This window comes from Zingiber officinale, chromosome 5B, assembly GCF_018446385.1.
Source record: "Zingiber officinale cultivar Zhangliang chromosome 5B, Zo_v1.1, whole genome shotgun sequence".
Classification (NCBI taxonomy): Eukaryota; Viridiplantae; Streptophyta; class Magnoliopsida; order Zingiberales; family Zingiberaceae; genus Zingiber; species Zingiber officinale.
The window spans coordinates 121483109-121505759 of record NC_055995.1 but is presented as its reverse complement, the minus strand read 5'-3'; the positions used below and the strand labels follow the sequence as shown (position 1 = coordinate 121505759).

At 39.8% G+C, this 22651-nt stretch overlaps 1 protein-coding gene across 1 annotated transcript; it reads right to left on the bottom strand.

The window, feature by feature from the left end:
- Positions 1–12822: 12822 nt before the first annotated feature.
- Positions 12823–16802, bottom strand: LOC121985681. Its single transcript, XM_042539277.1, has 4 exons — positions 15198–16802; positions 14083–14229; positions 13701–13817; positions 12823–13622 (listed from the first exon to the last, which is right to left on the bottom strand). The coding sequence occupies exons 1-4, from the start codon at positions 16698–16700 to the stop codon at positions 12999–13001; spliced, it is 2391 nt and encodes a 796-aa protein (XP_042395211.1). The 5' UTR covers positions 16701–16802; the 3' UTR covers positions 12823–12998.
- Positions 16803–22651: the final 5849 nt, after the last annotated feature.

The following is a 22651-nucleotide window of genomic DNA, read 5'->3' as shown; positions in this document are numbered from 1 at the left end:
TTTATAAAGGAACAAAGACCTCAGTTATTATGGAAGTGTGTGCTCTTAATCCTAATATAATAACAAGCACATATGTTTGATATTTATTTCTTTAATTTATCAATGGGTGAGATTTAGTTCGATGAATCAATAAACCCGATAAGTTGGGAAATGGTATCACTCATAGTGTGTGTTGTTGATTATAGAAGGAAACTGTGTCCTAGTGATGCTAGGTTGATAATGTCCTCAAGAGGAGCTCATAAAGATTGTCATGTTAAACCCTGCAGGTGGACTTAGTCCGACATGATAATAAGGTTGAGTGGTACTACTCTTGGACTTAGATATTAATTAAATGAGTTGTCAGTAACTCACTTAATTAGTGGACATTCGATATCTTAAACACAGGGAGACTAACACACTCATAATAAGAAGGAGCCCAAAAATGTAATTTGGGATTGGTGCGGTAGTTCAATGATAGTTCTCTAGTGGAATGAATTATCATTGATAAAATTAAGTTGTGTGTTCGGGGCGAACACGGGATGCTTAATTTTATCGGGAGACCAAAACCAATTCCTCCTCTCGGTCCCTATCGTAGCCTCTTATTTATAGAGTACTATACCCACATATACCCACCTTTTATACCCACCTAAAGGGGGCCGGCCAAGCTAGCTTGGGAACCAAGCTAGGGCCGGCCTAAGCTTGGGTTTAAGGTGGCCGGCCCTAGCTTGAACCCAAGCTAGTAGGGCCGGCCATAATTAAATAAAAAAAAGAAATTTAATTTTAGATTTTATTATTATGTGGAAGATATATTTTAAAGAGAATTAAAATTAAAATATCTCTCTTGTAAAAGTTTTACAAAAGATTAAAGAAAGAGATTAGATCTCTTTCCTTATTTGTAGATTGGAGAGTTTTTTATTTTCTCTTTAAAATTATTCACATGTTAATAAAATTAAAATTATAGATATTTCCTTTTATTAACCATGAAGAGATTTTTAAAGAGAAATTTTATTTTTTTAAAATTTCTAGAAACAAATAAGGAAAGTTTTAATTGTTGATTAAAACTTGTCCAATTTGTTTCCTTTTGATTGTGGCCGGCCATTACAAGTTGATTGGGAAATTTTATTTTATTTTTCTCAATTAATTCATGTCAAGGAAAATTAAGGAAATTTTATTGTAATTAAATTTCCTAATTTGCCTAGGCTAAGGAATATAAAAGAAGGGGTGAGGGTGCCTTCAAGAGACACAACATCTATTATTCCTCTCCATCTTTTGTTCCTTGGTGTGGCCGGCCATCATCTCCTTCTCTTCCTCTTGTGGTGGCCGAACCTCTCCCTCTCCCTTGGAGTTCTTGTGGTGGCCGGATACTACTCGGAGAAGAAGAAGAAGAAGGAGAGAAAGCTAGCATCTCTTGGAGCTTGGTTAGTATTTTGTTTTTCCTCCTTGGTGAAGTTTCCCTTTGTGGCCGAATCTTGCTTGGAGGAGAAGAAGGTGGTTTGTGGTTTCTCATCTTGGAAGATCGTTGCCCACACAACGTCCGAGGTTAGAAGAGGAATACGGTAGAAGATCAAGAGGTTTTTCTACAAGGTATAACTAGTAATTTCTATTTCCGCATCATGCTAGTTATTTATGGAAATAATACCAAATACAAGAGGCTTACGTTCTAGTATTTCGAATATGGTTTTTCGAAGTTGTGTTCTTTTGTTTCTTTCTTTTCCTTGTGATTTGATTGTTCTCTTTGGTTAACCTAAAGTTATTTTAGGAAATTAAATATTAGCTTTCTATTAAAGGTTTTGTCTAGTCGGTGGTGGTTGCTCCCATATCCAAGAAGGCCATGTGCCTCGCCACGTCAGTACTGGGAACCTTTTATGGAAATTGATATTTAATGGAATTAATAACTTAAGGAGACTTGGGTCGAACGTGTTAAGTTCCGCAGGAGATCCAAGTCAAAACCTAAAAGAACAAATAGATTAAGTTTTGGATCAAACGTGTTAAGTTCCGCAGGAGATCCAAAATTTAATTTAAAAGAACACATGGTAGCTAGGAAAAGGTTCAGACCTTTGTACAAAATTTTTGTACAGTGGAACCTATAGGCTTTCCGAGTAGCAACCAACACCCTTCACCAGATCGCACTCGTGCTACTGGAACTCACTGGATCGATCTGCAGACCGATCCACAATACTCTGGATCGGTCCACAGACCGATCAGATATTCCCTGGATCGGTCCCCGGACCGATCCAGCCTTGAACAGGTTCGAGTTCTGATTTTCTTCTCCCGAAATTCAGAAACTCACAACAAATTCCAAAAAATTCCAAAAATTATAAAATTTTGAGGATACATTCCTCATACCATATACTATCAAGGAAAAATAGTTTTCTATGAAAATAGATTCCATTTTTCAATCTTGATACAAAGTTCAAAGGACTTTGAAATAGTTCAAAGTTAAGTAAACTTTGTATCACAATGTTCAATGATGAATGCTATCACTAGAATGCCTTCATCAAGGTTTTTCAAATCAATTTCAAAATGATTTTAAACCTTTTAATTTATGACCATAATCTTAGGGCTAAATGTACTTGACTTGTACACATGCTTTCCCTATGATCCCTAATTTCTTGAATTAGGCTCATCTAGGTACAAGAACTATGCACCTTGATCCTAACTCATGATCCTAATATCTCACACACATCTAAAGTGTATCAAACACATCCAAGTCAATTTTGATGTGAGATATGGGTTTAGGTCATCTTAGGCTAAGTTCTCATGCATTTTCTAAACACCAATTTAATCTTAATATCAAATCGTGTTTCTATCCTTAAATCAATTTAAATTGATCATTAATGCAAGAGATGATGACATGGCATGAAATAATATCATAAATAGAAGCATGTGCCAATGTCATGATGTCATGACATAAAGTTTGAAACTTAAATAAACATGACATATAAAGAACCTAAGCTTTATCATGACATATCAAGTGATAAAATTAAACATAATGTCATGACATGTGAGGGCAAATAATCATGGCAAGATTTAGCATGAATAAGACATACCTAGATTACCTATCTAAGTATCCTTAGCCTTAGCTAATACTTAAGCTTTAACCCTTGATTGCCCTAATATGCCAAAATCCTAATTTTGACACTTCTTGAACTCTAGATTCATTCATGCCACTTAAAGATCAAATTTATCCTCAAATCTTGACATGTTTCATTTTTCCTCAAGAGTTCTCTAGATTTTCCCAAATTGTGCCAATTGAAATTAACATCATCATTTTCCATGATGGCACATTTTACTCTTCCAAGGAGTAAATATTCCATTTCATTTTCAAAGGTTCCCAAAAACCTTGAAAATGCTCCTTGAGTGTCAATTTCCTCAAAGTTGGGTTAACTACCCTTCTAATCGGAGTTGACACTCTCTAACCCATCTATGGGGTAGAGAAGATGCTCCTAGAAACCCAATACCTATTAGAGCTCATTGGGTTCACTAAATATTCACTAGGGATAACTTCCCTAGCAACCCTCCTAATGACCCTCTTAGGCTTTAAAGCCTTGGCCATTTGGGATTCATCAAGATCAACTCTAGGGGTGACTCCCCTTGTGTCCTTGGTGTTGATCTTCCTAGCCCTAGGTTTTGTTCCATAATCGAATGGAACATTATGATAGGTGGGCTTGACCACTTGGGACTTAGGTTTGTGACCCAAACCTTTCTTATCCTTGGACATTGGTTTTTGACCCTTAGAGCCTAGAGTCAAATCCTTAAGAGCATTTTCTAAGGAGTCAAGTCTTGACCTCAAGACTTGATTTTCCTTTTCTAATACCTCAAGTTTTGATTTGTCATTGTTTCTTGAGGTGTTCCTAGGCATATGTCTAGTTCTTTTGGGGCTTCTACCTAGGTTTTCCTTAGCCTTAGATGAGTTAATTCTAGGGTTGGCTTTCCTAGTGTTATCCTTATCTAGGCTCACATGTTTGGCACCTAAGCACATATATTGATTCCTAAGATTATCATGCTTATCATTCTTGACAATTGCAATAAAACTACTAGCATGAGTCTTATTATTATTGCAAGAGTGTGCCTTAAATGTTACCTTAGGGTTTGCCTTAGCTCCCCCTATCGACGTGCTCGGTCTCTTGTCCTTGTGAGATTGCCTCCTCCTCGGACATTGACTCCGATAATGTCCCCTTCGCTTGCATTGAAAGCACACCACGTGCTCTTTGCCTTTGAGTATCGGGACTCCGGCTTTCTTGACCTTTGGCGCCGGTGGAGTCTTCTTAATCCTCTTTGGACACTTACTCTTGTAGTGCCCAAATTCCCTACACTCAAAGCACATTATGTGTAATTTGCTAGAAATTAAAATGCTTGAGTTACCTAGGTTTGAGGATGAATGAACGCTCTCTCCTTCATCCCTTCCGGAGGTAGAAGCTTCTTCTTCTTGCTCCGAACTTGAAGAAGAACTCTCCTCTTCTTCTTTAGATGTTGAGTGGCCCTCAACTTCTAAATCCATTCCTCCATGATGTGAACTCCTTGGCTCACTTGACTCCTCTTCATGACTTGAAGTGGAGTTCTCCTCATGGAACTTTGCCAAGTTATTCCACAATTCCTTGGCGTTGTTGTACCTATCTATCTTGCACAACACATCATTAGGTAAAGAGAATTCAATGATTTTCGTTACCTCATCATTGATGGTTGATTGGTGGATTTGCTCCTTCGTCCACTCCTTCTTCTTGATAGGTTTTCCTTCCTCATCCATCGGAGGGGAAAACCCTTCTTGTACACAAAACCAATTTAACATATTAGTCCTAAGAAAATACATCATCCTTACCTTCCAATATGTGAAGTTGTCGTGAGACTCGTAGAAGGGTTGAATCGTGACATCTTCTCCATAGAGATCCATCTCTAGCCCGTGCTCCCCCGGGTGTTGATCCGTCGAAGAGCGGCCTCGCTCTGATACCACTTGTTAGGATCCTACGTACTCGGCTAGAGAGGGGGGTGTGAATAGCCGCCCCAAATCACTCGTTTCTTCCTACAATTCGTTAGCGCAGCGGAAAAATAAACTAGAAATGAAAGGAAGAATATCAAACCTTAACACAGCGATGTACGAGGTTCGGAGATGATGCTCCTACTCCTCGGCGTGTCCGTAAGGTGGACGAACTCAATCAATCCATCGGTGGATGAGTCCCCGGAAAACCGACTAATAAAAACTCTCCTTCTGGGTGGAGAAACCTCGCCACAGAAACTTCTTGCAACAGCAAGAAAAGAGTACAAGGAAAACAAGAAATAAAGTACAATACAAATGTAAACTTTCTTGCCTTCTCTTCGACTGGAAGAAGCAGCCGCTTCCAAGCGCCTACAACAGCAGGTGACCCAGCCGGAAGCTCACGCGAAGCTTCAAAGCAGCTCAACAGCAAGCTTAGCAGCACCAAGAATAGGAAGAAGGAAGAAGAAGAAGAAGAAGGAGGCTCGCAGCAGCAGCCCTCCTTTTATAACCTGCGAAGAAAACGAAGAAACACAGAAGAAATCTAGCCGTTGCGTCGCAACGGCTAGTGCCTGGATCGGTCTGTGGACCGATCAGGCTCCATGTGGATCGGTCCACAGACCGATCCATTCCCTCCTCCTTCGCTTCTGTTCCGTCCCTGATCGGTCCATGGACCGATCAGGGAACCTCCTGATCGGTCCGGGGACCGATCAGGCTTTGTGTTGATCGGTCCCCAGACCGATCAGCCCCTCTTGCGCCTCGCTCCTGTTCGGCTTCTGATCGACTTCTGATCGGTCACCAGACCGATCAGTTAACACACAGTAGGCTACTGATGTGTTACTGATCGGTCACCAGACCGATCAGAATATTCTCGGTATCACTGGATCGATCACCAGATCGATCCAGCTCATGGTTTTCGCCCAAACCAAGTCCAAACCAACATCCGGTCAATCTTGACCTGTTGGTACATTGCGCCTAGCATCCGGTCACTCCCTTGACCTGCTAGGACTCCCCGCTAAGTGTCCGGTCAATCCCTTTGACCCACTTAAACTTTTCTCTCCGTACCAAGTATCCGGTCACTCCTATGACCTACTTGGACTTCCCATCACCAGATGTCCGATCACCCTTGATCCATCTGGATTTTCCCTTGCCTGACTTCACTCACCAGGACTTGCACCTAGCTTCACTCACTAGGGTTTTCACCTGGCTTCACTCACCAGGATTTCCAATCTGCCTGGCTTCACTCACCAGGACTTTTCACACTGCCTAACATCCCAGTTAGGACTTTCCCACTGCCTGGCTTCACTCACCAGGACTTTCCACACTGCCTAACATCCCAGTTAGGACTTTCCCTCGTGCCAAGCTCCCTGCTTGGACTTTTCCAGTGCCAAGTCTCCATACTTGGACTTTTCCCGTGCCAAGTCTCCATACTTGGACTTTTCGCGTGCCAAGCTCCCTGCTTGGACTTTTCCAGTGCCAAGTCTCCATACTTGGACTTTTCCAGTGCCAAGCTCCCTGCTTGGACTTTTCCGTTGCCAAGTCTCCATACTTGGACTTTTTCCTGAATCAGGTCAACCAGGTCAACCTTGACCTACGGTTGCACCAATAATCTCCCAACCATCTATTCTTGTCTCACATCAAGAATAGAACTCTCTCACGAGTGTCAAACATCAACATGCAACTCAACTAGGTCAACCTTGACCTAAGGTTGCACCAAGTCAAACATCAAAATACAACTCGAGTCAAGTCACCTCGAGTCGGGTCAACCAGGTCAACCTTGACCTAAGGTTGCACCAACAGAAACTACATCCTCAATAATCTTGCCGACTCACTCTATCTTGTGTATTGTGAGAAGAAAACGGCAAAAGAACTGTGAGAATCACTGGACAAGAAATATAAATCGGAGGATGCTGGGGCCAAAAAGTTTATTATTGGTCATTTCCTGGACTATCAGATGAGTGACTCGAAGTCTGTAATCAGTCAAGTCCAGGAGCTTCAAGTACTCTTACAAGAAATGCACTCAGAAGGTATGACGTTGAGTTAAACCTTCTAAGTGGCAGCTATCATCGAAAAGCTACCAACTGGCTGGAAGGACTTTAGGAATTATCTAAAGCACAAGCGGAAGGAAATGAACCTGGAGGAACTTGTTGTTCACCTTCGTATAAAAGAAGACAACAAGAGTTCGGAGAGAAAACTGTTCTCTCAAGCTACTGTAAAAGCCAATGTTGTTGAGCACGGACAAAGCTCAAAACGGAATCATCCAAAATCTTCCACGATGCAACCCAAAGGACAAAACATGAAAAAGAAGTTCTTAGGGAAATGCTACAATTGTGATCGTATGGGTCACAAGGCTTCAGACTGTAAAAGACCAAAGAAGAAAAAGCCTGAGGCCAACCTGGCAGGAGAACAGGATTTGGATCTCTGCGCCGTGATCTCTGAGGTGAACCTAATAGGTTCCAAACCTCGGCAATGGTGGATCGATACTGGAGCCACCAAATATGTGTGCTGCAGCAAGTAGCTACTCTACAACTTCGAAGAAGTCACTGGAGATAAACTATTCATGGGGAACTCAACAACCTCGGACATCATGGGCCAAGGAAAGGTGGTGCTGAAGATGACCTCGGACAAGGACCTTACTCTGAACAATGTGCTGTATGTTTCGGAGATTCGGAAGAATCTAGTATCCGGATCACTTTTGAGCAAGCATGGCTTTCGCATTGTTTTTGAGTCGGACAGAGCAATGGCGTGTTTGTAGGAAGGGGCTATGTATCTGAACGGCTGTTTAAACTCAATGTAATGGCTATTAGGCCCAAGATAAATAAAAATGAAAGCTCTTCCACTTATATGCTTGAGTCTTCGTGTTTGTGGCATGGTAGACTAGAATATGTTAACTACGATGTGTTACGTAAATTAATAAACATGCAAAGCATACCTACATTCCACCTTGACCCAAAACACAAGTGTGAGATTTGTGTTGAAGCGAAAATGACAAGGTCATCCTTTCACCATATTGAAAGAAGTGACGAACCACTTGACATAATCCACACTGATGTGTGCGACCTAAAAGGTACGCCAACACGTGGTGGTAATAAATACTTCATCGCTTTTGTAGATGATAACACAAAATACTGTTATGTGTATCTTCTCAAAAGTAAGAATGACGCTATAGAGAAATTTGCTCTCTATAAGAATGAGGTTGAAAATCAACTTAATAGAAAGATTAAGGTGATTCGAAGTGACCGAGGCAGTGAATATGTGTCACCGTTCGCTGAGTTGTGTGTTGTACATGGGATCAGACACGAAACAACAGCTCCTTATACTCCTCAGCAAAATGGAGTTGTTGAGCGCAAGAATCGAACTCTTAAGGAGATGATAAATGTTCTTCTATTAAGCTCTGGATTACCAGAGTTCATGTGGGGGGAAGTTGTGTTAACAGCTAATTACCTTTTAAATAAGGTGCCCCGAAAGAAAATAGATAAGTGCCCTTATGAGTTATGGAATGGAAGACAACCGTTCTATAAATATTTATGAATATGAGGGTGTCTTGCCAAAGTGTTGGTGCCTGATCCGAAAAGGATTAAGATAGGATGAAAGATTGTTGACTGTATATTTATTGGATATGCACATAACAGTAGTGCTTATCGATTTTGTGTGTATGAGTCACACATACCGGAGATACACAAGAACTCGATAATTGAATCGAGAAATGCCTCGTTCTTCGAGCATGTGTTTCCATATAAGACCTGAGAGGATGCTAGCTCCTCAAAACGGGCATATGAAACACAAGACGAAGAAAAAGACGATGAACCAGTTGAGGTTGAGCTTAGACGGAGTAAACGAGCTCGGGTAGAAAAATCCTACGGATCGGATTTTATCACTTTCATGCTGGAAAGTGAGCCCCGGAGTTACGCAGAAGCGGTAAGCTCGTCTGATGGACCTCACTGGAGAGAGGCAATTGCATATAAGATAGAATCTATCTTACAAAATCACACTTGGGAACTCGTGGATCTTCCTCCGGGAAGTAAACCACTAGGATGTAAGTGGATCTTCAAGAAGAAAATGAAATCAGATGACACAATCGATAAATACAAGGCCAGATTGGTAATCAAAGGATACCGACAACGAGAAGGCCTTGATTACTTCGATACATATTCTCCGGTGTCTATAATAACTTCCATTAGAGTATTATTGGCTATCGCTGCTCTATGGAATCTCGAAATACATCAAATGGATGTCAAGACAGCCTTTCTAAACGGGGATTTAGAAGAGGAAATCTATATGGATCAAACTGAGGGGTTTTCTGTGTCAGGACAGAAAAACAAGGTCTGTAGATTGGTAAAGTCATTATATGGTTTGAAACAAGCACCAAAGCAGTGTCATAAGAAATTTGATAATGTCATGAAGGAATGTGGCTTCAAGAGTAATGAATGTTATAAATGTGTCTACATGAAAGTCATAGAGAATACTTACGTCATCTTGTGCCTATATGTAGATGACATACTTATCATTGGAAGTAATGATAAGATAATCAAATCCACTAAAGATATGTTGAACTCAAGATTTGACATGAAAGACATGAGCCTAGCTGATGTGATTCTAGGAATCAAAATTCTTAGAATGACAGAAGAACTTGTTCTTAGTCAGTCCCATTACGTGGACAAGATTCTTGAGAAATTCACCAAGGTCATACTGCGTTGGCACGAACGCCGATAGATACGAGTCAACATCTATCGAAAAATTGAGGTGAAAGTATCTCTCAGATAGAGTACTCTCGAGTAATTGGAAGTCTGATGTACTTGATGAGAAAATCTCTGAGTCATCTGACCATCTCTGGCAGACCGACAACAACACATGAGCACGCACGACTATAAAGTTAATAAAATTTAATTAAGTGTTGCTTTCTTTATTACTACTTTTAAAAGGGAAGTGTAGGTTGTTACACTGTCCCTATCTTTGTATTCGATTACCTCTTTAGGCGGTTCCAGAAGAGACATTTAGCGGATTATCCATTAATAGATTCACGGGGCCTGGGTCTTGAAGTAAGAGTCATCAAAGGTTCTAAACCAAGTAAAATCGATCGAATTTTTCCTTATGTTCTTTTTAGTTTAAATTTTCCACTGTGATTTTATTTTAAATTTTTAAGAACTCTGGTTTCAAAAACACGTGATTCACCCCCCCCCCCCCCCTCATGTGCTCACGATCCAACAAATTCTTCAATTTTTTCTAGACTTCCTCCACTCGATGCCACATCCTTTCAATCCAGTTCAAGCTTGACTTCTCTCTTCGGAGAGCATCCTCCATTTGATGGTCCATCCTTTCCACCTCTTGGGAGTCATATGTATAGTCTATTTGGATAGTATTAAAAAAATCATTCATCGCTTGCCCACGTAAATCCTTTATTGCCTGACCTTGGGCCCTATCAATTCGTAACCCAATTTCAATGTCCATCGACTCACTTAGCATTAGTAGCAAAAGATGGAATCCGTCACCCCAACAACCCTACATGATCGGCCCATGACTATCTGTGAGGGGTAAATCGGGAAACTGTAGTTGACCAATGTGGAGAGGGATTTTTTCCTCGGCTTTTCCAATATTCGAACCCTTGCCCTATGGTAACAACTTTGCCCCACACTAACCAACTCAACCCTGCCCCACGCAAATCCTTCATCACCTCGTCCTAGGCCTTGGCCATTCGTAACCCAATTTCAACGTCCATCGATTCACTTAGCTTTAAACTTAGTATTGATCAACAATAAGCACGCCGCATAGGTCAATAATGAGAGGTTAATCAAAAACTTGAAAGTTACAATACAAGCATTCACTGACCCTAGAAGGAAGGTGGATCAAGTTATCACAAAGGGAAGGGGAGGAAATGTCATTCCCTTCCTCGGACGAAGCCCAATTGGAACTATTGGATATCACTATCGATGAAGAAGGGGTCCCTAATACACTCGCCTTCGGGCCCAAGAAATCCCTGCTTGTTCCTCCATCCCTTTACCTTATGATGTCATTAAAGGATTGAAAGCAGTGAAGGTTGATTGTTCAAGGAAGAGCCAACAATAGGGAATTTTATAGAGTTAAGGGACATTGGATATCACGTGCTAAAAATCCAAAAGGTGTCGGTCAACACTATTTTCAAGATGTCATTGAATGGATGCAACAGTTCAATTGTTAAAAAAAAGTCAGCATGAGATAGATTCTCCGGAAGTCACAGGGCAAATAGTGTTGGTTAATTAGTGGGCCAAGTAATCCAAATAGCCTACGACCAAGTTCTTACTGAAATGTTGCATAAGGCTGGCGCATATCTGGAGAGCTCTAAATAAGCAATAAATTGTTGAGCGAGAAGGTAGATATAGTGTCAAACCTTAGTTTTGATAAACGAACAACGTGGGCATAGTATCGAGATATCATGACTACAAAGGGCTTGATATGATACCATATCAGGCTCACTTTGTAGCTAAAACTTCTTGTAATGTTGAAGCACCTCTGGAGAGCCTAAATAAGCAATAAAGGACACCGTTAGAGTCCTTGCGGTACCAGAAATGCACATGACTTGAATTGGTTGCAATCGGACTTGCCTATTTCCATCAATAGTTTTGACCAAAATTCACTGATGGACTTAGGCTATATTTGGATATCTGCAAACTCGCAATCACTAGGAAGAGTTGAGCGAGTAGAAGATAGATATAGTGTCAAATGTGATCAAGGAACAAAATGGGCCTAGTATCAGAATATCATGACCAACGTGAGCCTAATATGATCTAATATCAAGCCCAGTGTGGACCTAATATGATCCAATATTAGGGCTAATATGAGCTTGATATGATCCTATATTAGGCTCATGTTCTAGCTAAGACTTATTGTAACGTTGGAGCACTTCCAGAGAGCTCTAAATAAGTAATGAAGAACACCGTTGGACTCCTTGAAGCATTAGAAATTCACCGGACTTAAAATGGATGCAATCAGAGCTATTTAAGTCTATCAGTGGATTTTGACCAAAACTCACTAATTGACCTAACCTATTGGATTTCTACAAACTCGCAATCACTAGGAAGAGTTGAGTGAATAGAAGGTAAATATAGTGTTAAGCCTTTATTGTGATCGAGAAACAAAGTGAGCTTGGTATAGGGATATCAGGACCAACGTGGGCCTGATATGATCCAATATTATGCCCCCATATCAAGCCCAGAGTGGGATTGATATGATCCAATATTAGTCCCATGTGATCATAACATCGAAGTAACTCCAGAGAATTCTAACTAAGTAATGGAGGACACCTTTAGACTCCTTGAAGTATTAGAAATTCACTGGACTTGAAATAAGTGCAATTGGATCTGTCTAAGTCCATCAGTAGATTTCTACTGATTGACCTAAACTGTTTGGATTTTTACAAACTCGCAATCACTAAGAAGAGTTGAGCGACCTAAAGTTAGATATAGTGTCAAATCTTGATTGTGCAAGGAATAATATGAGCCTGGTATTAGGATAATAGGACTAACATGGATCTAATATAATCGCATATCAAATCCATATTTTAACTGAAACTAATCGTAACAGTACAATACTTCCGGAGAGCTCTAAATTAGTAATGGAAGATACCATTAGAGCCTTTGCAGCACTAGAAACCCCTAGGACTTGAATTGAAAGTCAACTTAGAGCGGCTGTGAAGGCAGTTGAGGACGGCCTCAGTGTCGTCGGAGGACGACGTCAGGGTTACTAGCGTGGAGGCAGCGGTTTGCGAGGACGTCGAGGCTAGTGTTCTCGAGCCACATGAGGAGGGCCACAAATTGCGAATTGCAACCGTGGAACAAATGGAAGAGAAGAGATCGAGGAGCCCAAGAAACGATAAAAGAACTAAAATGGCACCGATATTGTGTAAACTTTTCATGAGGATTTGCATTTGTATGTGCTCGTGTAAACTTTTCATTAGGATTTGCATTTGTATGTGAAAGTGTAAACTTTTCATAAGGACTTGCATTGGTATGCGCGTATGTTTGACCGTACATATTTAGATTCCTTCTTTGATGGAGGTGGGAAAGTATGTATTTCAGGGAGATGTATCAAGGATGGCAAAGCTTTTCTTCAGCGAACAGAAAACAGCATAAAGCAGCAGCAGCGTTGCTATCTTCTTGGAGGCCAACACTCTCAAGTTGATCCTCACCCGATGTGCTCTCATGAACTTCACTACCCCATTCAAGAACATACTGAACCAAGAAACAACCAGCCCCAACACCATCATTAGTGCTTCCTTCGGCCCCTCCAAGTTACAATCTTCATCGCCACTTAAATCCACAATGAATGGGCCAGTTGAGTTGCCCTCTTCGACATGGTTGAGGTCTAGAAGCTCATTCAACCAACTCGAGAACCTGATCAAGAGCTTTGCTAGCCATGCTACTTCAGTATCTGAGATTGGCCGCCGCATCCAATCGCCTTTGTATTTTGCATTGGCCCAGGACCATTCTCCAACAGCTAGGTGCTTGGGGCTGAATAGCTTATTATGGGGGTAACGGATATCTTGAGCTCGAGTGGCTGTAGGTGAGTCAGATTTCCTTGCTGAGACACCGAAAAGAACAGGCATCTGAGATCTGATTGCATCCAAGGCCTGCATGTTACTAGTAGATACGTCCCCAGAAGACATTTGAATCTCATGTTCAGCTCGCAGCACGAACAACTAGAGACACAACGGCCATAATCAGACAAAAGTTCTTGCTGATAATGAAATAAGGAACAAAATTATAAGGAAATCTACCTGCAGTAGGTTATGCGCTCCATCTTCACCATCACTGAAAAGTTTCAAACTACTGTTCCAGTTTTCATGTAAGAAAGACCCATCTGCTTCAGTTTCGCAAAGACCATCCTCCCAGTCCTTGATAGAAAATCAACAAGTGCATTCAGTCTCTCGTACAAACACAAGGGTGAATAAGAATAAAGTTCAAGAAAGCTATAGCAGAGCATTGTACACTTCTTTGCAAAATTAAGACATGGTGATGATTAAATTTTTACTGTGTCGCTTGACTATGAAATATTTGACCATAATAGAAGAGTTTCATTTCCATTCATCTCAACTTTAGCAAAGCTTCTTTCTACTTGCATGTGATAAGTAAAACAATCAGGAAGGATTAAAATTGTACCTGCAGTTGTTCAAGGTTGGATGGTACATATTTATGCATATCATTAGAAGAATAAGCGGAAGCACTAGCTGGTTTGAAATGGTATGCAACACTAACTTTCTGAAGAAGGTCTAGCAGTTGTTTGGATGCAGTCATAATGTTTAGTACCTGCAAATTCAATCACAGACTAACTACCATCAAAAACTGGAATTTATGCTGATATTTCATGTCGCATAGACTGATAGACTGCATTAATAAATTTAAAATGGAGGTATGAGTAAACAGAGTAAGATTACTTAACACTTACTTGAGACAACCCATCAAAAGCATAGAATCCAGCATAGACAAATAAGATTCATATGCCAATGCTAAGTCTAAGTCATGCATTCATAAATTTTAGACATAAGGATTGTAAAAACATATATTTTCATGGTACACGACGAGCACATTAGCTGTATGTACATACGAATATGAAAAAGAGATAATTCACTTTGTTAAATAAGCAGAATACTTTTAGATACAGTATGTACTTTGCACTAGCAAACCCTTTTCAGCAAGCGTCGAGATAAACAAGATATATACATTGTGAAGAACATGGGAATACACCTAACTGCAAATTTTTATACACAACTATAAATACAAAATAAAAAGGGCAAATATATATATATATATATATAACATAGTTGATGAGATAAAAAAATACCAAACAAAACCAGATGTACTTTGGCGATTTCAATACAAAGAAAACAAGATAAAAATTGAAAAGCTTAGGACAGCCATAGAAAAAATTCTGCAAACAGTATACAGGTTTGTTTTACTGTCAATTTGGAGCTAACAATGCAAATCAGTCAATCAATAGTGAGTAATTACAAGTAACAATCAATCAAACTAATGAAGTAGGCTACAAAGAGAACAGCATAGAAAATTGAAAAACATACGAAGGCCATATAAAAATGTCTGCAAACGGTATCAAAGGTCTGTTTACTGTCAATTGGAACTAACAGATGAAATCAATCAATCAATAGTGAGCAATCACCAGTAACGATCAATCATATAACAGCAAGCAAATAATACATTGTATAAATTAAGAAATTTGATGTTTAAGCAATAAAAATCAGCTTCCAGATAATTCAGACCTTAAGCACCATATGGATAACTGAATCTGGATTTGTATGGAGAAACCTGTGGGCGAACCCAAGAAAATGAACAACCAATGAATTGTAGAACAGATAATTTGATAAAACATAGCTTTCCCAAGCTGGTGAGTAGTGTACTTCCATACAGTTTTGGCCACTGTTTTTTCTCTCAATGCTTTCCTTGACTTTAGTTTCTGTATCTTTTCTTTTCCCCGATTCAAATTCAGAAAAATCATCTAGGCTTATCTTCCATGGCTCAAGATACGACATCCACAAATCTAACACTTGTGAAACAATCTTTATGGATGACCCAATTGGACAAAAAAGAAAACTTCTCAATATAAACCTATATAAAGGTCTCTGTATTACTGCATTCCAAGAAACAACTGAACTCTTGCAATAAAGCATCATAGTGTTTGAGCAAACAACATTCTGTGATCTCTTTACGACAGGACTGTCACTAGCCCCCCTGTTCTCAATCCCTCCACCATCATCAGTTGGGCGGCAGTTCAAATACTCTACAATCAACTTAATCGCATCTCCTAAACCAGGTGTAGGAGGGGTACTGCTTAGCACTGCCCTGAACGGAAATGACAAATCAAAAGAGCGGCAGAAGTTCAATGGGAGGGGTGAAAAATCATTATCAAGCATCCAAAAGTGGACAAAGGTATGAATAAAAAATTCAGCTTGCAAGAGCACGGTGTCATCATAACTAACATAATGATGAAGTAAAGAACTGCGATGGGGTTGGCTGGAGGCCAACTGATACTTTGGCATGAATGCACGAAGATATGCATAGAGAAGCTGGAGATACAAATTACCCCCGGACTTCTGGTCTGGTCTCCTAATTGCACCAGATAGAACGGGAAGAGACAAAGTCCAATTCTCCAACTTAAACTTCTTGCTCTTCTGAACCACACCGGAGTTGGCATTTTCACTGTTACCTCGATAAACAGGATAATAGGCAAACCAAAATATATAATATTCAAAAGCATTGAGCTCGACATGGTACGGATAATCCTGAGCCAGCTCCTCCTTAACTCTACCACTTAGAAGGGGGCATAAATCGCCGAGTTCGGAGCATGGTCGGTCACTTTGGAGGACAAAACGGATCCAGTTCGGCAGCCGCTCGACAGGGAACACATATCGGACAAGTTTTTGGCGGTCAATCGAGTAGATGGAGGAGAACAGTAGGCCGTCAGGAGATAGAAGAGCTAAGAGGCGGCTAGAGAGCGCAGGATCGGACGCCGCCTGGTCGATCCAGGCGGTGGAAATGAGATGGATGGAGTGTGCGGAAGCGGAGGAAGGGGAAGGGACGTCGTCAAAGCCGAAGAGGCGGCAGATGAGGGAAGGGAAGGCGATGGAGAAAAAGGCACGGCTTTGATCAGAGACATGGCGGCGGAGGAAAGTGTCCACGGCGGAGCATGCAGCGGAGATCTGGGGCGGAGCAGAGGCGGAGAGGATGGAGTAAGCGATGTCCTTCGCCCGGTTCTGGGAATCCATTGGGAGGGCGCGCGGGGTGTTTAGGGTTTTGTAGAGAAGGGAAGATGAAACCTCTCAATTTTGACGCGCTTCCACTGGGCGCGCAGACGCTCATCAGTAAACGCGGGTTCGGGTTATCTTCATCACCGGAGACGCGCTTCCACGTGGCGCAAGGGAACGCGGGGTCGGATTACCTTCCCTAATTTAGCAGTTGATCCTGAAATATAAATGATTTATATAGTGAAAAAAATGGAAAGAAAAACAAACAAATAAATGCGCATAAAATATTACAAATAATGTATGTAAATTTAGTTTAAAAAAAAATGAAAAAGCCCCCGACCTTCCAGCGCATCTCCGAGACCCTCGCCGTCAACGGTTGGCGCATTATTTTGGTCGAGGCCTAAAGCGACAAGCCGACAACTGCAGGTAACAGTCGGCAGCACCAAGGTGGTGTAGCATACAACAGCCGCAATGTCTTGCGATTTGATCACGTGAGCAGACGTCAGCCACCGGCCCGCGTCGCGTGCGATAAGCACGGTGAGAACTAGCACAATTAGGTATCGTGAATGGCCGTCGTTGCATGATTAAAATATAATTCGTGTGTATTACAAGATGAAAAAGATGATCAAAGAAAATTATAATTATCTTTTGTTCAGTAGTTCTATGTCTTGATAGAAAGAACATCAAAGAAAAAATTACGTATAAAAAAGAGTAATGTCGGAAAATAAATCATGTGCAAAGAAGAATCATGTGTCAATATGTATCTTAGAACCATGAGAATAAGGTTTAGCAGTCGTTTAAGGTTTCATACCTTTCAATTTTTATGATTATAAAAAATGAAACTTTCCCTAAGTCAAGTCCTAAGGGGATTGTCTCCTTGGCATCATGGAATGTCTGGTGCTCTATTTTAAAGATAGAATGATAAAAAATATTCGAAAAAAATGGTTAAATGGAATTAACTGGTTGAAATTAAAAGTTTGGTCGGATTAATTTAGAATTTTTAGAAAAAAACTATAATTATTTTAGTTTTAGACTTTATTTTAAAATTTTAAATTTGATTAAATTGAATTCAGCCATAGCTAAATTAGAATAGGAGTTTAAAATTTTTAATTTTATAATCCGTGACTCGTCCTCCTAAGTTACGATTTTTTATCGATTTAATTTATATTTTATCTGTTTGATTTATTTAATTTTTATTGAAAATTATATGGATTTATTTGATTTAGATTTAAATAATTCGAACAATTCAAATATGAATGGATTGATCAGGCTATACCACTCATTCAGTTCTTTTGCTTAATTATCTTAAATATTTAAATTATTTTTAGTCTCCACATAGGTCTGAGTGTATTTGTCTTTCTAATTTAAATGGTTAGAATTTATCCCCAGAATTACGGTACAGCGGAAGCAGAACGGATCTACGTTGGTACTGGGCAGCAGCCCAGCCCAAAAATTTATGCATCGTTAAATCACCACGAAGAAAAAAAATCTGGCATTCATCTTCAATTGTGCATGAGATCATCATTAATTATTCTTAGGTTATTTTTGTATTTTAGGATTGCAAAGTATCTATGTAATTATTATTTATTTTTTTAATTCAAAATACTTTTGTTATTGAAAAAATTTCCATTTTTCTTTTGTAATTGTAACTTTTATTATATTAATATAAAAGCCTAATATATAAATAAATTAATTTTTTTTTGAGATAATCATATATTATAATCTCATTAATTTTGACTTACATTATACAATAAATCTCAATTAAATTTATCAAAAATATTTTTTTAATAAACATGTAATATAGGCGGCGGCGTCCGAGGGAAGTTTATCTTATCTAAAACGTGAAGATGAAAGACGTTGAATGACTTACCACCGTGATGCTAACCCAAGGAAAGCTAAAGATACTAAGGGGGCGTTTGGTTCTCTTTTAGGAATGAGAATGAGAATGAGAATGAGTATCATAGTATTATGAAATGAGAATGGGTATGAGCTTGGGTATCATTCTTTAAAATGATATTTGGTTAGTTAAATATTTTCAATCGGAATGAACCTAAATTTCCTTTTTTATCCATACAGAAAAAATAAGAGAAAAAATTAAATGAGAGAAAAAGTTGAATGTGAGAGAAACATATGATGAGAGAAAATGATGAGAGAGAAAGTTTGTTGGGAAAAAATGAAGAGAGAGAAAATATGATGAAAGAAAATGAAGAGAGAGCGCATGATAGGAGAGATTGAGAAGAGAAAAAATATGATGAGTGAGAAAGAGTGATGAGAGAGAAAGTATTATGATAGAAAATGAAATAGTGAGGAGAGAGAAAGTATGATGAGAGAGAAAATAGGTTGAGATAGAAAGAGTGATGGGAAAAAATGAAGAGAGAGAAAGTGTGATGAGAGAAAATGAGAGATTGAGGAGAGAGAAAGTATTATGAGAGGAAATGAAAAAGTGAGGAGAGAGAGAGTGGGTTGAGAGAGAAAGAGTGGTGGGAAAAAATGAAGAGAGAGAAAGTATGATGAAAGAAAATGAGAGACTGGGGAGAGAGAAAGTGTGATTACAGAAAATAAAGAGAGAGAGTATGATGAGAGAGAAAGTGTGATGAGAGAAAATAAGGAGAGCGAATATGCTAAGAGAGATTGAGGAAAGAGAAAGTACAATGATAGAGAAAATGCGATGAGAGAGAAAGTATTATGGAAAAATAAGGAGAAAGTATGTAATGGGAGAGAAAGTGTGATGGAAGAGAATGAAGAGAGAAAAATGAGGAGAGAGAGTGTATGATGGAAGAGAATATAGAGAGAAAATGGTAGAAAATGTGTGATGAGAGAGAATGATAATAGAGAAAGTATGTTGAGAGAGAAAGTGTGATGATAAAATAAGAAGAGAGAAAATATGATGAGAGATAAAAAGGAGAGAGAGTGTGAAATTTTAAAAAATGAACAAATATACTAAGGACATTTTTGTCTAAAACTTAATTCACATTCCTATTCCATCAAAACCCAAGGGAGGGGGTGGGTTTCATCCATACCCAAGTTTTTGGGTTTAATTCCAAAATCTTGATTTCATTCCCATCAACTAAACACAAGGTTTGGAAATGAATTTATTCTCTCATTACCAAACCCATAAACCAAACGCCACCTAATTAATGTCCGAGCTGTAAAGATGGTGCAGCAGCAGTAGAAGATAGCACTCGATTGTCGAGTACTGAATGAACTAATTGCATCGGCGACAGGACAGCGAGCTGACCATAGAGCCCGAGCGGAAGATCCTATTGGCCGCAAGTCGAACCGCCAACAAACACCAAACGCACCAATTCCATACCAAAGGGCGTTATTCCGCACGCACCTTTGGAAGAACATGACTGAGATGAAGGGACGCAAGGATCATCTTCTGAGAATGCGCCCGTCTGAGACACACGGAAAGGCAAAACACTCCGACTCGACGACTCTCCCAAGCGGATCAACAAACAGTTCTCCCAAGAGATCTTCGATGATCAACTGCCACCTCACTATACACCGCTGACGATCGAAGAGTACACATGGTCAACTGATCTCGAGAACCATCTAATCAAATTCGACAATATAACCACGCTCCACTAGTACGCTAAAGGAGTCAAGTGCCAAGTATTCCTCACCACGCTCTTCGGATCGACGCAGAGATGGTTCAAACGCTTGTTGATCAACTCTATCGGCAGCTTCAAAGACTTCTGAAAGGCGTTCTTTTAACATTTTGCTAGCAGTTGCCGCTACCAGAAGATGAATGTAAACATGTTCATGATCAAGCAAGGGTCCAAGGAAGCGTTACAAGCCTACATTAAGAGATTCAATCAAGTGGTCATGGGCGTCCCATCAGTCACTCAGGAAACTTTAGTAAGTTTCTTTTCTTAGGGGCTTACGGATAACGACTTCTTGTAGGATCGTTGCGCTAGAGGGGGATGAATAGCGCTCGTGACTTTCATGTTCATTTAAAAAATTTCGAGAGACAAACGTAGCGGAATAAAGACGAAAAGAAACAATGCTGACAAATCCAAGTTTTACTTGGTTCGGAGTCTATGATGATTCTTACTCCAAGGCCTGCACATGATAATACTTTCATTGGACAATCACTAGTTAATTGAAAAGTTACAAAAAGCGAATTACAATTTAGAACAAGTAACTTTTTAAAATTTAAACAATACCAACACCCTTATAAATAAATCTTGAGCATAGTCATCGGAGTAGCTTTTGGGCATCATGGAGGCGTTTTCTGAGCAGCACGAGAAGTAGAAGATGCTTGGAATGTTGTGTTTGAGGTGCTTGTCGAATCCTCCTTTTATAACCCACTTCGGGCACCTGGAACCTCCCCCAAGCTCCCCACAAGGTTGAAGTGATGTGCTCTCGTCAAAACTCGATCCGGCAAAAGATATCCACCTTTGGGCGCCCGAACCACCTCCGGGAGCCTGGACTGTGACGTAGGTCCACCAGTCATCACGCGCCCGCTCACCTTGCAAATCAATTTTTAGCCGTTCGGGCGCCTAGAGTACCTCTGGGCACCCAGACCGCTAGGGCGCCTAGCCACGTACTAGGGCAAAGCCTTCCCGGATGCCAGGCACCTTGCTCGACAAAGCCTTCTTGGGTATTGGAGCAATAATCACTTCTAGACGAAGTCTTTTAAATAAATTAAATGTTTAATTTTCTTTTTGAGAATCTTTGATTTAACTAAACAAGTGGCAATCAAGTCTAAGTCCTTATCCATCCTAATCTAAGCATGTATAAGGAAAAAAAAGTAATTCAAGAATCAATCAGGTTTATCTAATAATAAAAATGATTTTTCTATTGACCCCCCTAAATCATAGCCTCGACAAGGTCTATCAAGATAGTGAATTTAATCCTTAGGAATCTAATATTGGTCAAGTCCAACCTGATTAGTCAGGTTAGACTTGGAGACTCATGCTTAGACTAGATTCATAATTGTTCGATTAACAAGAGATAGGTAAGATTTAAATTTATGTTTGGCTTTATACCTAAGTCCGAATAGATTGTATATGACCCTTTGTTTCCCAAGCATTAGGTCAAGGTTCTTGGAATCCAGAGTGAACCATTCCAACAAGTCTCTAAGTTCCATGACTTAACTTTTCAAGTTAGAATTTTCTTTCACAAATTGTTAAACTTGAGTTGAAGTTCCAGCTTGAACAGATTTAGTCAAGGAGCTTGGGTTAGTCACTTCTTTAAGGGATTTGACATCCTCTTAGAGTAACTTGACCCGGAGGTTAGATTTAGGCAATTTTCTAGACAAGTACGAAATTAAATTATGGGATCTAATTAAAGAGATACTTACAGTGGATTGGGAACCTTCTGAACTGGATATGGATCTGTGGCTTCGCTCAGACTCAACTTCCTATTCTTTCTTGGACACAGATTCGTTGTCTTGCTCTTGGGCCAAAAGTGCGAGGAAGATTGTCTGTTCAAGAATTCATCAGAGTCTTCTGATGACGATTCATTCCACGTTGCTTGTAGTGCCTTCTTCTTTTGTTGCTTCTTCGTTTCCTTCTGATTTGGACAATTCACGTTAATATGTCCCTTCTTATTGCAATCGTAGCAGGTGACTTCAAACTTGATTTTTGTGCTTGGACTTGGTTTCATCATCTTTGATTGGATCACCTTCTTGATCTCACATTTTATGAAGCCCTCATTTTTCTTATACAATTTTCGTACTAGGTTAACGAGCTCGGTGGTGATCTCGTTGTTGTTTCCTGAGTTTGATTCGTCTTCAGACTAGAGTTCGGTTCAGCGCTTGTTCCTAGACTCCTTGGTCTTGCTTGTACTTGCAACCAATGCAATATCTTTTTCAGCCAGAAGTGCATTAGTCTGTTCATACAATTCAAATTATGAAATAACTCATCTAATATAATTAAAGAAAGATCATTGGATACTTTGTAAGCATCTATCATCGACGCCCACACGATAGTCCTCGGAAGAGCATTTAATGTGCACGTTATTAT

Bases quoted from the DNA above. Each gene is read 5' to 3' on its own strand.
- LOC121985681 (XM_042539277.1), bottom strand. From the start codon at position 16,700: ATGGATTCCCAGAACCGGGCGAAGGACATCGCTTACTCCATCCTCTCC. The intron at 14,230-15,197 runs GTCTGAATTATC...TTGAATTTGCAG, and splicing joins TTATCCATATGGTGCTTAAG to GTACTAAACATTATGACTGC. The intron at 13,623-13,700 runs GTAGATTTCCTT...TTGTGTCTCTAG, and splicing joins GAGCGCATAACCTACTGCAG to TTGTTCGTGCTGCGAGCTGA.